Source organism: Aquarana catesbeiana, linkage group LG13, assembly GCF_042186555.1.
Source record: "Aquarana catesbeiana isolate 2022-GZ linkage group LG13, ASM4218655v1, whole genome shotgun sequence".
Taxonomy (NCBI): domain Eukaryota; kingdom Metazoa; phylum Chordata; class Amphibia; order Anura; family Ranidae; genus Aquarana; species Aquarana catesbeiana.
In genome coordinates this window covers 181,497,129-181,515,737 of record NC_133336.1, presented here as the reverse complement: position 1 = coordinate 181,515,737, position 18,609 = coordinate 181,497,129, and the positions used below count along the sequence as shown (strand labels likewise).

General features: G+C 41.4%; 1 protein-coding gene across 5 annotated transcripts in view; it reads right to left on the bottom strand.

Annotated features, from left to right (window-relative positions):
• The window catches only part of ARHGEF11 (Rho guanine nucleotide exchange factor 11), a 277,886-nt gene that overhangs the window by 55,444 nt on the left and 203,833 nt on the right, over window positions 1-18,609 (bottom strand). For 4 of the 5 annotated variants that reach the window (XM_073610617.1, XM_073610622.1, XM_073610618.1 and 1 more), the window contains 5 exons: window positions 18,265-18,294; window positions 13,230-13,359; window positions 3,236-3,415; window positions 1,711-1,758; window positions 570-757 (listed from right to left, as the gene is read on the bottom strand). In XM_073610617.1, coding sequence (XP_073466718.1) covers window positions 570-757; window positions 1,711-1,758; window positions 3,236-3,415; window positions 13,230-13,359; window positions 18,265-18,294 — 576 coding nt within the window. The remainder of the gene's footprint in view (window positions 1-569; window positions 758-1,710; window positions 1,759-3,235; window positions 3,416-13,229; window positions 13,360-18,264; window positions 18,295-18,609) is intronic. The other variant, XM_073610619.1, reaches the window with a different exon arrangement.

The following is an 18,609-nucleotide window of genomic DNA, read 5'->3' as shown; positions in this document are numbered from 1 at the left end:
TTGGATATGGACATGGAGTTGCCAGCTTTTTCTATTTTGACTGTTGCCTAAGTGCTGTCTGGAGGACACAACAGCCTGAGCACCCTATCGTGGACTCTACTTCTATACTCAGGAGACTCCCTTGGTGAGAGTGCTGCATTCCTTTTCATTTGTTGATACTCCCAACCATTACTGCTCACCCCCACCATCACATGAGCGAGCTCTCAAACTTCCACATGTGTGGTCTACTACTATCTCCTCCACTGCAGTATCACTGACCTCAAAGCTACTACAATGGGGGAGAAAAAGAGCAGGGGGTTTGAATCAGCTGGAAATGTCTTAGCAACATCCTAGCAACAAAGCAGGATGGGATGATGCCATCTTTTGGAGTTTTTTGGTCAGGCTTTGGAAAGGTACGTAAATGGCCTACACCTATAACAAGGACATTATCTAACTTTGGTCAAAGCTGCAGAGTTTTTTTTGATCTACAGGTGTTCCTTATTTGCATAGGCCATTTTTTTTGTTAAAAAGGTGAACTAACCTTTAAATACAGCATACATCATCAGCAATACCTGTCAGAAGTTGCTCACCATGTATTACTTCTTGCCGCGCTCGTTCTTTTGGAGACAAATGCTGCGCTACCTCCCTACCCACAGTGTGCTGCCAGTTCTGGGCATCCGGCTCCACATCGAGGTCAGAGAGATGTCCCAGGTCATCTTCCTGCAGATTGGCTAGCAAGGATTCACCCGTAATGCTCAGGTTTGGAGACTCCATGCTCCTAGAAAATGAAGAAGAATAGGTCAACACAAACATGCCTCCAAAATTTGGTCAGATTCTGGCACTTAGGCAATCCATGCAGAGAGATATATGGAGGCCGATATTGCTGGATTGCTTTTGAAAATGCTGGTTGTCTGGAAAGAGCATTGGTCACTTAGTCTACTTTGAATGGTCGTTTAATTTGACTAAAGCTGAACTCCAGGCAAGTATGACAGAATTCAGCTCTGGATCCAGCAGTACATCACTAAATTTATTTTAAATGCAAGCAGTGTAGGTACCTGAATGCCATTCAGTATCAACCTCCTATGAACCTCTGCACAGCAGAGCTCAGGCTGAGAGAGGGAGAAGCAGCACTAGGAGTCAATCAGTTGTGCTGCAGAGCTCATGTGCTAACAAGGTAAATGCTGATAGGAGGACAGGAATGAATGACAAGAGTGATGAGCTCACCAGTCTGCTGCCTCTCTGACCAGTCAGAGGCTGGGGGAGGATCAAGATCTGTACATGTTACTTACATTTGAACTCTGGGAATTACATAAAAGACACTTTTGTAGTGGGGTCCCTAGACTGCAAGAGATAAATGCTTGTTACTGTATGTCTGGGGGTAGAACAATAGGATGTAATATCTAATTTCTTGCTCTGGCAGGTTCCCTCAATCTGTGTCCCCCACCTCTTCTCTAAGACACGTAGACCAGTGATCCCACACTGCACATCATCAAGCACAATACAGGGCCAATAGCCCTGCTTTTTATACATGGCGACAATGAAGATCTCCCCCGATTCTGAGAGAAAAGGAGAGCATACAAAGCCTGCCAGAGCAAGGAATATGGCATTATACATTATTTCTCAACCACTAGGCTTAATAAGCATTTAATTCTTTTAAGTTATTAAGAACGGTAGTAATCTTAATGTAATGTGCCCATTGCATCAGAATAGTAAACTGGTGGCATCACCTACCTGCGGGTCAGTTTGGGAGTGTACGGTGGAGTTGGATTATCCAGCGACCTGTGGAATAAATACAATATTATTTAGATCTCTTGAGACTTGTTCGCTATTATTTCTTAAGATCCATTCCTCCTGGGTAAGACCAAACCTTTCCTGGGTGAGACATGGAGGTTGCCTTTGCTGACCTCCCGTCTGGAAAATACCAAAACCTGGCTAGCCTATTGACCTGTGTGCATGAGGTCTAATTATAAAAAGGACCACACAGGTGTTTTATTCATCAAAGGCAGCTGTGATTTCATCAACAGTTTTTTTTTTTATATAAAAAGGAGGTTTTTACTATAATTTTTAAAAAAATCAATTAAAAACAACAGACTTTCTGCAGCCATAATGGCAGGAAACACCTATGCCAGTCCTAGTAGCCAGAAATCATGTGACCCTTTGCAAAGGATTAAGGAGAAGTTTGGCCATTTTATTTTTTATTCAGGGTAAGGAAAGGCTCCTTTTTACTCACAATAATAACAATAATGTGATTGGATAATGCTGACATGTGCTCAACTTGATTCAAATAAAGCATCATTTTTTATTTTAAAGGTTAAGGTCTTTTAACTTTAAAAGGTTAAACCTGAATGGCTGCTACAAAGGCTCCACCCTTGTTCCATATTTCTTTGTTTCGTTTATTGTAACTCACCCTGATGTCATGTGTAGAACTGTACCTCAGATTTAAATAATCAATCTACATGCTATGGCCAAAGAATGTGGACATCCCTCTAAATTATTGATTTCAGGTGAAGGGTACTGGTAATGCTACAGAAGAGGGCCTGTGTTGACATGCTTTGGGCTTGTGTCGGTGGCATTAGCTTGACATCAGTAGGAGACGGTTCTGAGATCATTCAAAATAATTACCTGGTGCATTTGACCTACTTCATTTTGGTTTTGCATTTCCATACTTGTAGAGGAATGCAAAACCCATGTGAAGCGAACAAAAGCCTGTTGACACAGGCCCATACAAATACATTTTAAACATTTGTCCATTTCCAACCTCTTAACACTAGTTTGGGGAAGATCTTTTCCTCTTCCAGCACGTCCATGCCCTTGTGCACAAAGACAGCTCCGTAAAGGACATGGTTTGATGAGTTTGATGTGAAGGAATCAGGTGGCCTTCACAAGTCCAGACCTCAACCCTACTGAACACCTTTGAGATGAATGGGAGTGCCAATTGCAAACCAGGTCCCTAGTACCAGACCTGTAAAATACCTTTTGGCTGAAAAGGTACAAATTCTCAGACACATTCCAAATTTTTGTGAAAAGCTTTCTCGGAAGAGTGGAGGCTGTTATAGCAGCAAAGGGGTGGTCATCTCCAAATTAATGCCCTTGGTTTTGGAATGGGATTTCAAACACACTTGTATAGCTGTGATGGTCTAGTGTCCACAAACATTTGTTGTAATAAATTGAGAAGAGCTTTAGCATATACTGTGATTTTTACCTACGAAGGGTAGGAGTGTAAAATACTCCAAAAGCCAAAAAAGGCAACACTGACCTTGTGGACAGACTGGAAGCTGAGGACGATGCCGACTGATGTAATCGGGTGGCCTCTGCGGCAGCATCCATGTCCACATCACTTCGGGAGCGGGGAACATTGTCAGCTTTGCGGGATTTCTTCAGTTCCTCACGGCCCTTCAGGCTTTCTGAGCGACCAAGTTTCACCTCTGCCCTGGCACTGCAAAATAAAGAAATCTATTACTGTTGTAATTGTAATGGTATCATTAATGGTAGTAGGCAGAAACAAGAGGTAAGTCTATCACCCACAACCAGGGAGTTTCACCTTCTGGGGCTGCCACAATGGTCTGAGCATGGCTTCCTGGAGGTGGTGATTGAGCTTGAGTCTCTCCCATCAAGAAAAAACAAAGTTGCCACCTGCATGCATTATGATTTTTATGCAGCGTGCAAGTATGCTGCCGAGATCCATGGGGGAAAAAATGGGGTTGATTTACTAAAACTGGAGAGTGGAAAACCTAGTGCAGCTCTGCATTTTTGTCAAAGATTAATTGAACAAGCTGAAGTTAGAAGCTGCTTGGCTACCATGCACACAGCTGCACCCGATTTTGCACTCTCCAGTTGTAGTAAATCAACCTCATTCCGGCCTACTTATGCCATGTCTGCAGCTGCCCAACAATGCATAGAGGCAGGGGAGCACAGCTATGTTACCAAGCTCAATGATAGGCCAAAGAAGATCAGGAAATTTCCATAATGACTTTTAGAACTATGCACTGGTATTTTAGCCATGGAGACAACAGAAGGTGGTGAGCGAGTGAATGTGAGGTATACAGGATAAAGGATTACTCCAAAGGACCTAAGGATATTGATGTGCTCGGATGGGTTAGCATACTTAGATGGTGGAAAATGGCAACTTCTGTTTTATCCAAATGACATGTTGGGATGCAAAGCAGAGCTAGGATAGATTTGAGCATTCCATATATTCCATATTTATTTGCAAATGTATGTCATGAAACCCTCCGTTTTTAACGTGTATTGTTAGACGGGTCTTTTTTTTTTTTTTGTTTGCAGCCTAGCTGGCAAATGTGCTGGGAAATATTTTGCTTGTGATTTGCAAGGCCCTTCCATGTGCACCTTACTTTCAAAGCTAGTGATAAATTGGGGTGGTTGCCATTTTTGTATAGTTTGCTTGGTGAATTTGGTGTGGGGACACATTGGACACCTTTAGCTGCCATTGTGCTTTTTCTGCGCTTCTAATTTGCCCCTGCTCCTTTAACTACTTGCTGACCGCTCGCCGCAGTTGTACTGCGGCAAAGTGGCATGGCTGCACGAATGAATGTACCTGTATGTTGTTTCGTGCACTAGCCCATGTGGGAGCGAGATTGGCCAGAGGGGGAGCCAATCTGCGGGATTGTGTCCGCCAGCCACCCACTATTGTTCCCCACAGAGGCTGAATGGGGATCTGTCTATATAAACAAGGCAGATCACCGTTCTGACAGGGGAGGACACAGATCTTGTCTTCCTGCTAAGCAGGAACATGGATCTCTGTGTTGTCCCAGTCCAGTGATTCTCAACCAGGGTTCCGTGGAACCCTAGGGTTCCTCCAGAGGTTGCTAGGAGTTCCTTCAGCATTGGGCAATTTCTGCCTCTCGGATAAGTTCCCACTGACACCATTGATCTTTTTAACTATCTGTAAGAAGGTAATTCTTCCCAATGACCACAAGTGTAAGGAGAGTTCTTCCCACTGACCATCACACTAATGTATCGTGAGTTATAGATTTTTAATTTTTAGCAGGGGTTCCCTGAGACCGGAGAACTATTTCAAGGGTTCCTCTGTGTTGAAAAGGTTGAGAAAAGCTGTCCCAGTCAGTCCAGCCCCCACACCAGTGTTTCTCAATTCCAGTCCTCAAGGCGCACCAACAGGTCATGTTTTCAGGATTTCCCTCAGACGAAATGGCTGTGGTATTTACTAAGGCAGTGAAACTGATCAAATCATCTGTGCAAAATAATGGAAAGCCTGAAAACATGACCTGTTGGTGTGCCTTGAGGACTGAAATTGAGAAACACTGCCCCCACACAGTTAGAAAACACTCAGAGGGAACACACTTAACCCCTTGATCGCCATCGCCCCTGGTGTTCACCTCTTCCTTGCCAGTGTCATTAGTACAATAAAAGCGCATATTTTTAGCACTGGTCACTATAATGATGTCACTTGTTCCCAAAAGAGTGTTACTAAGACCCCTTTCACACTGTAGCGCCGTGCTGTTAGCACGGTGTTTTGGCAGCGCTTTTCGGTCGCTAGCGGGGCGGTTTTCACCTTGAAAAAAAGTCCAGTTTTGCAGCGCTTTCAAAGCGCTTTTAAGGCGCTTTAGAAGCGTTACCCATTTAGTGCAATGGGCAGGGGCATTTTGGGAGCGCTAAATGCTGCGCTCCTAACCCGCCCCAAAGATGCTGCTTGCAGGACTTTTCCTAACATCCCGCAAATGCACCGCCCGGGTGTAAAAGCACACACTGCACAGAATGGGAGGCAGTTTTCAGATGCTTTTTAGGGGCTATTTGAAGCGCTAAAATGCCTGAAAACTGCCTCAGTGTGAAAAGGGGTCTTAGTGTCAGATTTGTCTGCCGCAATCCCCCTAAAAAGTGCTGATCGCTGCTTCGGGAGTTTTTGGCCCCTGTAGACTTCAAAGGAAAAGCCCAATACTGTTAGAAACCATGCATAAATGCAAATATCGTGCATTTTTTTCCCCAAGTAACTAGCTTTCCATTAGCTAAAAATAAAAACCAGGCAAGCAAAAACCCCAGCAACATTTTCAAAAAATGCCCGCACAAATTCTAAATAAAGTCTGTAAAAATGACAAAAGGCGGTCAGCTCAAATGTAAATGCAACTTTATAGTTCAATGCAGTAACAATGAAATAGAAGTCACTATATCTCATCCGGTACCAGTCGGACGTGTCCTGATAGCTTTCACTCATTGCTGTCACTCAACATAAAGCGACAATTTTAGATGTAGATTATGAAAACTGGCACAGTGGAAAATTATACTCCATACGACTACCAGACAGCTGCCTAATGCTATTTTATTTTTTTCTGAATACAACTAGTGTGAACATCAGAGATGTTTCAATGCCGTTCATTCATAGCAATTCATCCTTAAAGCCGAAGTTTAGGTGTGGATATTTTTGCATAGTTACGTTGATCCAGCTTGGACCAATGTAAGTATGTACAGTATGTGCCATACCTGTGGGATCACTGTGCAAGTCAGAAATCACTGTAGTAGGCACCACTACTAAAATGATTGCCACTGGCTTCTGGGTCCCGTATCAAGCGGCTGCAGGAAAACCGGGGGGGAGAGAAAGTCAAAGAGGACATGAGTGGAAGAAAAGCATAAGAAAAGGTAGGAAGAGGGTGGGAAGGAATATGAAGAGGACAAAAAGTGATGAAAGAGAGGGAGGAAAAGAAGAGCCAAGTAAAGAAAGGGAGAGAAGGAAAGAAAGGGGAAGGAATAAAACAGGAAAGGATTAAAGAAGAGAGGGAAAAAAGGAAAAGAAAATTAAGAAAAAAGAAGAAAGAATGTGGAAGGGAAGGATAAGGAACAGATAAAGAAGGGGATGTGGAAGGAAAAGAGAAAAAGAAGCAGGAACGGAAAATAAAATAAAAGTAAAAAAAAGGAAAGGAAAGGAATGAGGAAAAAAAGGAAAGGAATGAGGAAAAAAAGGAAAGGAATGAGGAAGGAAAGGAAAGGAAAAGAGAAGGAAAAGAGAAGGAAAGGAAAAGAGAAGGAAAAGAGAAGGAAAGGAAAGGAAAAGGTAAGGTAAGGAAAGGTAAGGAAAGGAAAGGAAAGGAAAGGAAAGGAAAGGAAAGGAAAGGAAAGGAAAGGAAAGGAAAGGAAAGGAAAAATAAAGCAGCAATGGAAAGAAAAGGAAAATAAAGAAAAGTAAAATGAATGAAAGGAAAAAAGAAGAAAAGAAGAAGGAAAGGAATGAGGAAGAAAATGAAAGGAATGAGAAAGAAAAGAAAAAGAATGAAGAAGAAATGAGGAAGAAAAGAAAAGGAATGAAGAAGAAAAGAAAAAGAAAAGAAAGAAAATGAGAAGAAAAGAAAGAAAAGGAGAAGAAAAGGAAAGGAGAAGAAAAGGAAAGGAGAAATAAAAGAAAGGAGAGAAGAAGCAAAGGAGAGGAAAGAAAAGAAGAAGGAGAGGAGAAGGAACAGAAATAAAAGGAAAGGAAAGGAGATAGAAAGTAAAGAAAGGGAGCGAAGATACAAAAAAGTAACTACCAAATAAAAATCCCAAATGAGCCAATCAACAAACTGAAATACTGTAAAACAATTTAATTGAGTGAATAATATGAAGCATTCAGAAAAAAAATAAAAAATGACTAGCTAAAGAATATGGATGGATACCCAGAACACAATCCTGAAAACATTCAGCAAGGTGTAGCAGTCTGCAGATTTTTCTTAGGAAGCCGACCATAACAACCTCACTAACCCCAAGAGATGGGAGCAGTCAGAAACCAACAGCAGGAATCTTGCTTTGCGCCATCAGGTTCCCAAGCATTGGCATGTTTTCTGACCTGAATTAGCACACACCTTTATATGAGAGTGACTACTGTACTTAAGTAGAACTTCAGCTTCAAGATAATTAATTTGCTACGTCAGCAATCCCAAATTTTAAACAATACCACCAAATACAGTTCTCCTGCACAAACAAGCCTTGCCAACCTTCGAAGACATATTATAAACAACCACAATCTGTAGTATCCTATGGTGACTACCCATCAATTGACGTAAAGCATCATATTGCAATCAGACGCTTGAAAGATGACTGGTTTCCACCAGCTGCTCATCATCGTGGTTTTTCGGCTTTAAAAAAAATTTTTTTTTAAATATCTACTACTCCAATTTCCTGCATAGCTATATATTTCTGATTTTTATAAAGCAAGATTACAGCAATCTGCATGCATCAGTATTCTGATATCTGTGCGCCTGTGCAGCTGTATAGGAATAATGCAATGGCTGCTTCTCCCAAGCCTCCAGCACTGCAGAGGTTAAGCGATGCAGCTCGTACCTTACCTCTTCCATAATTTCCTCTCCATCTTCTTTTTATCCATCTTATTGTTGCACGCCCCTCTCTCTCTCTCTCTAGATTTCCATCGCTGCTCAGGCCCTGTCTACATCTCCCCACGGCTCCATCCCCGCCATCTCCATCATGCGGCCTACACAACGCCGAGACCTGCTCGTCCTGACAGAGCTCGGAGGCAGATCACAAGCGAGCCGTCTATTGATCCCATCTCTAACGAGAGCAATGAAAATCAATGGTGCTCTGGACAGAACGGAGCAGGCATCCGAGGGGAGAAAGACCGCCCCATCACACGGACACAGCATGCGTCCTTACACCTAAATGCCAGCGATAATTAAAACAGGAGAGGAGACCGTCGTGGTCCGTGATTCCATCTTCCCACAGCTGCCTGCTGCAGCTAAAAACAGCCAGGCGCTGGACAGACAACACCAACGCTGCAAACCGGGAGCTTATAAAAATAGATGCTGAGCAATGTCACATACAACAAGACATGAGAGGCTGATCACTCCTGTCCTCTAAATCCGGTACACTTCTATCCAAAATGTCATGTCTTTTATTTTGGAGCTTCAGTTGCAATTACTGGCAAGTATATTAAAATATAACTAGCTCATGTTGGAAATAGGGGGACTTTTGCACATGAAATTAAAAAGCTTATACAATGTTATTAAGGGCCCATTTACATTAGGGCTGTTTTGTGCATTAAGGCACACTGCGTAAAGGCCTGAAGGCGTTAAAAATAGTTGGTCACCCTGAGTCACACATCCACAAGTCAACATGGCCAGCAGCCATGTTAGCAGCAAATTTTATACAACAAATCAAATGCAAAATTGGACCATGATTTATAGGGCTTTTTTTGCCTTCCTCTGGATCAACTGTGGGTATAGGACTCTGTATATGGAGATCTTCTATTTACCACCACAATTCCAACTATAAAAACATGCCAACAGCTTGCATCCTGTATGACAGGTCACACCTGGTGGGAATTTGCAGCAGTTTTATATTTGGCATACTTGTGCTAGATTCTATTTCTCTCTGAAATATAAACTGGTTTGGGTGGCATAGATGGACCTGAAACTGGTCTATCTGCTTAGTTAATGTGGCGTGCATCACTACTGACAGTTTCCTGCACCAATATAATAGTGCAGGAAGCCTAGTTAATTCCCCGGAAGGTATGCATACATATTTAAAAAAAAAAACAGTACTTCAGGTTCACTCGACATATATCCATGATACATTTATATAAAAGTCACATGCTTTTGGATAAGCAGGGAAGTCCTAACATTTATTCTGAGGCCAGCCAAACTTGCTCAACCACAACCATCAACCATTTATTCCAGGGTCATCCTAACCCACTAAACTACAACCATCAACCACTTATTCTAGGGCCACCGCAACTTGCTTAAAAAGAACCATCAACCTTTTTTTCCAGGGCTAGCCCAACCTGCTGAACTACAACCGTCAACCATTTCTTCTGGGGCCACTCCAACCATCAAACAAACACCCCATGTTGAAAACCACTTTAAGTGGACCTTTAGCCAAATATTTTTTCAAAAGCACTGGATAGAGTGTGGAAGGACTAGAAGCTCTGGTCTGAGATATCTCTTTACTTCTACTCCTGGTAACAGCTGCTACTTGACCAGGAAGCAAGGTTGAGTCTCTCCAACACACACAGACAACAGTGAAAACAAAGGGGACCTACTCCACTTCTGAAAAAAAAAATATATATATATATATATACACACATACACGTACATACACAGTATACTTGACCTTGATTTCTGGTCAAATAGCACCTGTCACCAGGAGAAGTAAGGCGATATCTTACAGACCAGAGCTTCTAGTCCTTCCACTATCTATCCATCTATCCTGTGCTTTCGAAAAAACGTTTGGCTAAAAAATGGAAAGCATCTTGGCTGGAGTTTCAATTTAAAAGCTGAACCTCAGGTATGGTTTGTGTTGCATAATTACATTGGTACAGCTTGGTCATATTCTATACACTGTAGTAGAAATGACTAGCAATGGTCTTCCAAGTCTTGAGCCAAGTGGCAGCCCTGCTGTATAGTAACCACAGGGGTCACCTGCTTGCCATGGTCACCATTAAGAGAACACTTTACATTTTTCTCAAAGAATGCAAGACATTCTCTGATTGCACATGGTGGAGTGGTGATGTCACAATCTCTACCTCATCCAATCAGAGACTGCTTTGTATTCATTGAGAAAAATACAAGGAGTTCTCTGAATAGTGCCCATGCTGAGTGAATTGGCACTGGTTCCAGAAGATTGTGGCGATCATTGTAGTAGCAGCGACTAGTGCAGTGATTTTCAGCTTCCACAGGTAGGTAATATGTATACTTACATTGGCCAAGCTGGACCATGCACAAATATCCATATCTGAAATTCAGCTTTAAAGTCTGACAAAACACAAGTTTCCTTTTGCACTTATATGTCAAGCAAACAATTCCACCGCCTAAAAAAGTTTAGTTTTCCGCCACTGAATATAATGATGCAACCTTTCAAAAGGGCAAAATTCAATGTTAAAGATGACTACAAATACAAATGCTCATTCAGAATTTGGCCTAACTAATGAAACATGGGCATTTTGTCACACTGAATCTCTATTGTTCTCTACTTTTAGGACATCATACAGTGTAGAAGACATCAAGAAATAGCTCCCAAACTAATTCACAAATAAAGTGATGGTTTACATGCAATAAATTAAAACTCAAAGTATATCCAAACCCAAGAACAAAATGTAATATGGGGTATATCACCAGTCCTTAGATGTGGTGATCCTGCCAGTAACAAGCTTTCTGTCCTAGAGGGACAACACTCGCTCACTGTACTGTATCTATGGAGGTGTAACATTGTCACTTTATGAAAGGACTACAGACCATCACCTCTTCCCTATAACATTAGGGGAAGTGTTCTGTAGTCCACAGAGAAAACTGAGAAGACAACAGTCAGCACAGGCTAGAGGACAGAAAGTTATCAGCGCACAAGATTTCTGGCAGGATCAACAATTTTTTTTTGGCACATAACAAATATAAAACAGTTTCAATGATATACTTAACATATTTAACAAACCAAGAGAGACCAAATAGGAGAAGTTTATTCTTAGGGTTTACATACTGCACGATTTAACATTTCCAGAGTCTAATACAAAATGTTCAAAATAGAAAAAAAACCCCCAAAAAATGGAAAACTGTATTGCATATGCATCAAAGAGGCAGTTTATGGCAAAACCAGCCACAAAACAACCACAACAAATACGGTATTAAAACAAATGATCAAAAGGATAAATAAAGCTTGGACCTAACTCTTTAGGTTAGCTGATCTCCTAATCACTAAAAGCATACATAATATATATCACATTTCGTTCCATACAAGGTTTATATACATGGTTCCATAGTCATCTGCCTGCCCTCTTCCATGCTCTATATCCTGTGTGGCCTCTGGAGCATAAAGCAACAAAATTCTAGCAAAATTCTATTTTGGGGTAGAAAAGACTGTCTAACTCTTCTGCCAAAAACTCTTTTTGCAAGCATATTTTTTTGTCATCTGTAAGAGCAGGGTTCAGTGAAAAGATGGTGCAAATCTATTGCGTATGCATGGGAAATGCATTATTACATGCATACTTATCAACAAAGGGGGCAGGAGAAGCTTCCATGAAGATGGCACCAGTGGCTGCAGAGAAGCGAGGAAGATGGCAGGGCTGCTATCGGGTGAACAGGATAAACTCAGGGGTAGGTTTGCCATGGAGGAAACATTAGCAATCATCCTGGAAAATCTACCCCAGCCGAATAAATCTGGTAAGTAGGCACTGCCATCAGGCACTATTAAAGGCCTGTAGAAATAAAAAAAAGTTTCCAGATCCAACTGTAAATGGCAAAAAAGGGTGAATGTTCTCCAAGGTCTATAGAAGCTTTTACACGGATGGAGAAGCAGTGACTAAAAGTTAATGTTTAGTACTGGTAGTCAGAGCCTGCATGTTATGTCTCGATATAGTTACCTCCTTTGAGGGTTTGGAGAATGTTAACACCAGCTGCTAAGATATATTACATTAAAGTAAACCTGTTATGAGTGAAACATGAAGGCTGCCATTGATCACCTCCTCCTAAAAAGTTCTACCTGCTTAGCAGTTATGTTGACCATTTGATTTAAATACTTTATTGTTGAATTGGAAAATGTATGCCGATCTGAACTTCCGACTTTCTTGCTGAATGCTTATTTCTGGTCAGTAATTTTGACATTATTGAAGCCAGAGATTGCCAGTGAACTAGTATATTGAACTATACTCATTGTGGCTACCAGCAGTCCAATGGAGCATGACTAACCCCATAGGAATGAATGGTGCCACATCATGAATGCACACTAAGAGGACCCAATGGGGTTGTTTTTGGTGGAAAGGCTGTGCAGTTCTGGACAAGGCTACACAATGAAGATCATTGAATCCAGGAGAAGGTTAAGCATTTTTAAAAAGCGAGCTGCACTCAGGGGTGGAGGCATTAAAGGACAACTGTACTAGAGGTACAGTTGACATTTAAAGTGGAAGTAAAGCCCCCTATCATTTTCAGCCAAGGAAGCTGTCATCTTGTCAGTTATGACAATAGCCATTGGGTGATTTGACAGTCTGGTTGAGAGCACAACCAATGGGAGGGTTACATTCCCAGCACGTGCCGGAAATGTAACTGTTATTTGAAACGGTTAAATGGATGGGTTTACTTCCGCTTTAAGCTGATCTTCTTCTTATAAATACAGAAGAAGACAGCTGAATAAACTGAGTGAATACTATATTTTAAGTAAATGCACATTGTCCTAAAGTAAGGGGAGTTATGGATGTACGAGGAACAGGTTCCATAAGGAAATGGTCTACAGAGATCGACTGGATGAGAATAAGTAAATGAATATTACACTAACCACAAACCCAAACCCAGAACAAAAAATGTAATTCTTCGTACCTGTCGTTATCCAATAGGTCTTCGGGGAAGCTTCCGGTGGACAGTCGCTGCATAGTTGGAGGTTCCAGAAGGTCATTTTGTTGGTTGTTTTCAAAATGTTGGATGATGTTCCTTACGTTACCAGGTTTTACTGAGAAGAAATGAAGGATTGAGGCATGAAACGAAAAAACGCCAAAGCCAATCCAGCCAGCTACCTTTTGTATGGCCTTTGGAAGGAAGTTAAGTCATCGTACAGGAAGAGACACGAAGGAGGAAAGCAGAAACAACGCAGAGAGAACACCCAGAGTCTAGTAGATTAGCAGAGTTTCTATGAAAGAAGGCACAGTTTCTGCAGAGCAAGATTGTGTTAGTGCAATTAGGTCAAAAGCTGAAGAGATTATAGGCCAATTGCGGTTAAGTCACAAAAAGACATTAAATAGCTGGCAGTGTGATTGATGTTAGTGACTTAACTTGCCTTATCACAAGACCACTGCATCTTCTATGGTTACATTCATTTTACTTTGATGCAGCTCCAACATTTACTAAATTATAGAAGATTTCTGGTAAAGTTTAAAACTCAAGACCAGCCAACATTTAATCTTGAATAGAGCTGGAAAAAGGTTAGACGTCCTGTCCTGGTCTTATTGCTGTTTATGTCCCTGTTGGGAAAATACTTTTGAATGTTGTCTGCATCTCCACAGTGAAGATTTCACTTCTCTTCCCATTCAGTCTGACACCTGTCACCTGGACCGGAAGTGAGGCGAAATCTCCCTCATGGGGCGGCATGGGCATGGGCATAAAATTCTACCAAAAGGTTCTAAAGATCATAACTGTAGTAAGTTATTGCTGTTGATGTACCCATTGGGGGGCAAGGGAGGGAGAATTTCTCTTTACTTCCTGTTTTGACACACATCAAATAAATAGGAAAGGGAGAAAATATTTCTTCACACTATACTCCAATCAAAAAAAGGGGGACTTTGTATATACCTCCAATGGTAACTCATAAACTCAGTGTTACATAAAAGTCTTAAATTATTACTTTTTTTCAACTTTGATAATAAAAACTAAAAAGTCAGCATAAAAAACATCAGCTAATACAATATACATATACAATGATAATACAAAATATGAAGGTCTACTTGTTTCATACAAGAAATCTGCTTCTTCAGAACTCTTCTGGTCTCAGATGTATAGCAATCCTTATATTTTCCACGAAAAACATCACAGTAATATCATATGACAAAAATCCAACAACATACAAAAATTGTATTCTATATAACCATATAGCATAACCACATGGTTATACAGAATATCATTTTTGTATATTTTTTTCATGATTTTTGTCTTATGACATTACTGTGGTGTTTTCTTCTATAAAATATAAGGATTGCCAAACTTCTGAGACCAGAAGAGTCCTGAAGAAGTGAATTTCTTCAGTGAAACGTGTGGTTCTCATTTTGTATTAACATTGTATCATCTCCTGTGGTCTTATATATGCCCCTTATGATGATGAACACCTAAACCAGGGGCACCCAACCGCTGGCCCACAGCGCCCTCTGATGTGGCCCGGGACCTCCTGCTCTGGGATGGTGGGTCGGCAAGCCCAGATCATGGGTGCCCGACCCACCATCCCAGAGCATCAGTGGTAAGAATGGAGCCGGTGGTAGAGGAAGCATGCATGGCTGCAGTAGAGAGCAGAACCAATGCTTCCAGTATAGCACCGGCTCCTGTCACAGGCAGAGTGATACCAAATGCACTCCACCTTGGACAGCAACAGCCAGCGATACCTGCCTGGGACAGATACCTGCAGGAATCCAGAGGAAAAAGTGAAGACTGAGGTCAGATTTTTTTAATTAAAATCAAACAGCAATGGGCATACCTGTTCTCTACACTGGTTACTCTGGGCTGCTTTCAAACTGATCCACAGGTGCAGTGCAGTGCACCTGCGGGTTACCTGCACTGAGTCTTCTGTTATTATCTGCGGTTTTGGTACGCTTTCTAAAAGCTCAACAAAACTCCTGAAAGAAAGTGAACCACACCTGAAGGATATAATAGCATTCTATGGCAAAGTGCAGGTAACCTGCAGGAAAGCCACAGATTCACTGCGCTGCACCCGCGGTGCAGGTAAACTGCAGCGCATCATTGTGAAAGCAGCCTTAGACCCCCATTCACACGATCAGGTCCGCCTGTCTGTTTTTCAAGCCCAGTCGGACCCTCCATTCATCTCTATAAATCTCCAGAATCGCCTACATCCAATCCGATCCACTAAAAAACAGAGGGGAATCTGTCCCCTACTGTCTGGGAGGATCGGATCGGAGGTCCCACAGAGTAGAGTGGGATGTGACCTGCCATCTGTCCACTCTGCTCATTGTGGCCCATGACCGGTTACCAAGTCGCTTAAGTGGCCCTTGCTCTTCAAAAGGTTGGGTACCCTCTGACCTAAGCTGGTGTTTTTATGCCCACTTTTGGGTAGTTTTTATTATCAAATGTGAATAAAAGTACAATTTTATGACTTCTATGTAACATTGGGGGGGAGATTTACTAAAACTGGTGCACTCAGAATCTGGTGCCGCTGTGTATAGTAACCAATCAGCTTCCAGGTTTTATTGTCAAAGCTAAATTGAACAAGCTGGTGTTAGAAGCTGATGGTTACTGTGCACAGCTGATCAGATGTAAAAACGCATTATTTAAATTGTGAAACTACACAGTTTTAAGGAAGATTGTGGACTATGATCTAAGTAAGGACTGGTGCACAGTAATGATTATTTGTGATTACACTAATGAATTAAAGAGAATTTTTGGTCACATTTATTTATATACACTATATATGCATTGGAAATGAAATTTGTTTAGGAAATCTGTAGAGTTTTTTTACATATATTATTTTTGTTGCATTGCACTTTGAAATATTTAAACATCTATATGAATTTGTTGGACCCAAAACCATGGACATTAACATAGAGTTACTCCCCCCCTTCCCCATTGTGAGTATAACTTTTCTGGTAAGGGTTTTCAGTGTGTGTCTGGGAGAATTTGTGTCCATTTAGGCAAAAGAGCATTTGTCTGGTTAGGTACTGATGTACGAGAAGGTTTGGCTCATAATTGAGGTTTGAAATCATTTCAATGGTGTTAAGGTCAAGGCTCTGAAAGCCTCTCAAGTTCCTTCACACTAAACTCATCAATCCATGTCTAAGTAGCTGGATTTGTGAACTTGGGGACAGTCATACTAAAGCAAAAAATCTCCATCCCCAAACTATTGTCACAAATTCTGGAGTCTACAATAGTTGAAAATGTCCTTGGATGCTGAAGCATCACCAGTAATCTTCATTAGAAACACTAGAACTCAATGATTTGGAAGCATGTCCACGTATCTTTGGTGTGATGGTCAGGTATCTACAATCCATATGGTGTATTTTTAAACAATACCTCTAATTTGGCACTCATGTTGAAACATTTCAGCTGCACTGCCATGGTCTATTCTCATGATCATCAGAACCAAAAGTAGGAATCAGCAAAAAAGTATGCAAAAATGATTGAAATGCATACAGCAAACCTGGAGAGAAGGCAAATTGGAGAACAATTATCTGGACCTGACCTTTGACTGCTGGGATTCTCCCAGGTGCCGGAAATATCACTTGTATTCTAGAGTTGAAAACATGCGGTTGCCTAAAGCCGGCTAAAGATGGATCAAACCTCGGCCGGTTCAGCAGGGACCGGCTGAGATTCGTACCATCTATGGGCAGGCTGAATGTACCCAAGGCGATCCATTGATTAACTTGGGTACAACCAACCTGTCGGATTTTTAGCATTCAATTACTGCCAATGGCTATACCAGCTAGCAGAAATCATTGTGTTCTGCCAGTTAGGAAGGCTCCCTATGCCCCACCCCCCTGGCAGAACACAATGGCTCCATGGGAGGCATTCCCCCATCAACACTGTCAGTGGAGGAATCAAGCGATTTTTTTTCCTTCCACCAGTGGTTGAAGGAAAGAAAAACGATTCATCTATGGCTTACCTTATGCCACTTTGCTGCTTGATGTCCAAACAGATTTAGGCCAGTGCTTGGTTTTGGGCTTCAATTTCCATCCAAGACAGAAACGTCACATTTAAATAAGCCTTCAACAACCAATACTTGTGAAAACAGTTTGCTGCAAATGTTCCTTCGTTGGCTAATTTTGTAAGTGGATATTTTGAAGATATGGAACGTGCACAAATGTCTTAAATTATAAAATAAAAAACTTGGTACTTGTAACCACAATTGGACTGTAAGCTCCTCAGCCAGCAGACATGGCCATTAATGTGGAATTTCAGCCAATGTTTTTGCTCTGTTTTGGCTAGAGTAGGGAAGGGTTGGCTAGAATAGAGAAGGGTTTGATACAATGCATTCTTTGACTGACTCATCACCACCCCACCTCTCCACCTGGTCCAATCTTTGCATTCACTTAGAAAATGCAAATTGATCTTTGAATGGCGCCCATGCCAAGCGGTCAACCTTTGTATTCACAATGCAGCAGGGCAGCCACTTGGCACAGGACCCAAGTGGTATCAAAAACAGTGATTTTCAGTTTCTAGAGGGATCCCACAGTATGATATATACATATATACATTGGTCCAAGTTGGGCCAATGTAACTATATTAAAATATATCCATACTTGGAATTCTTCTTAAAATCATGATTTTAATGTTGTCCTTGTCCCGACTGTGGAGATTTCCCTTCACTTTCTGCCTTGTTAGTGGTCACCAGGAAAGGATTTGAGAGGATCTCCACAATGGGGACATTGACAGACAGCGATAAACATTTGATAGAGAGGTTCCAACCCTTCCACACTCCGGATGCTAAATCGGAGCTAAAAACAAACCTTGTGTCTGGTATTCCACTCTTCATACCATACAATAAAACATAATACCAGAGAGAAGTTCAAGTGGGTAAAGAGTTAGAGCAATTTACAAGAGGCAACCAATTGAGACAAATACATTAGAGTCAGGATTAGTGGAGGAAGACTCCATGAAAGGCAGAAAAGTTGCTTAAGGTGAGAGATTGACATGAGGTTTTTACCTTCACCGGGGGACAAGGGGACATGAAATGCTACAAGGGAAAAAAATGAGGTATTAACTCTTAATTAATAACGTGATCAGTAGAGGAATTAGAGCAGAGAGCCTTTAAGAAGAGGAAAAAAAGAAAATTAAAGGGCAAATCAAGAAAATATCTACACACACAAGTGTAACACAGACATCAATATTGGATATATGCAATGGATACATTATTGGAATATTCTGAGATATGTGGACACATAAGAAGAGTGGTAACATTTCAAAACTTGAACAACCAACAGACTGTGTCACTGCCCCGCCTTCTGCCTATACTTTAAAGTAGAAGTTCAGCTTAAACTCTAATCGAATC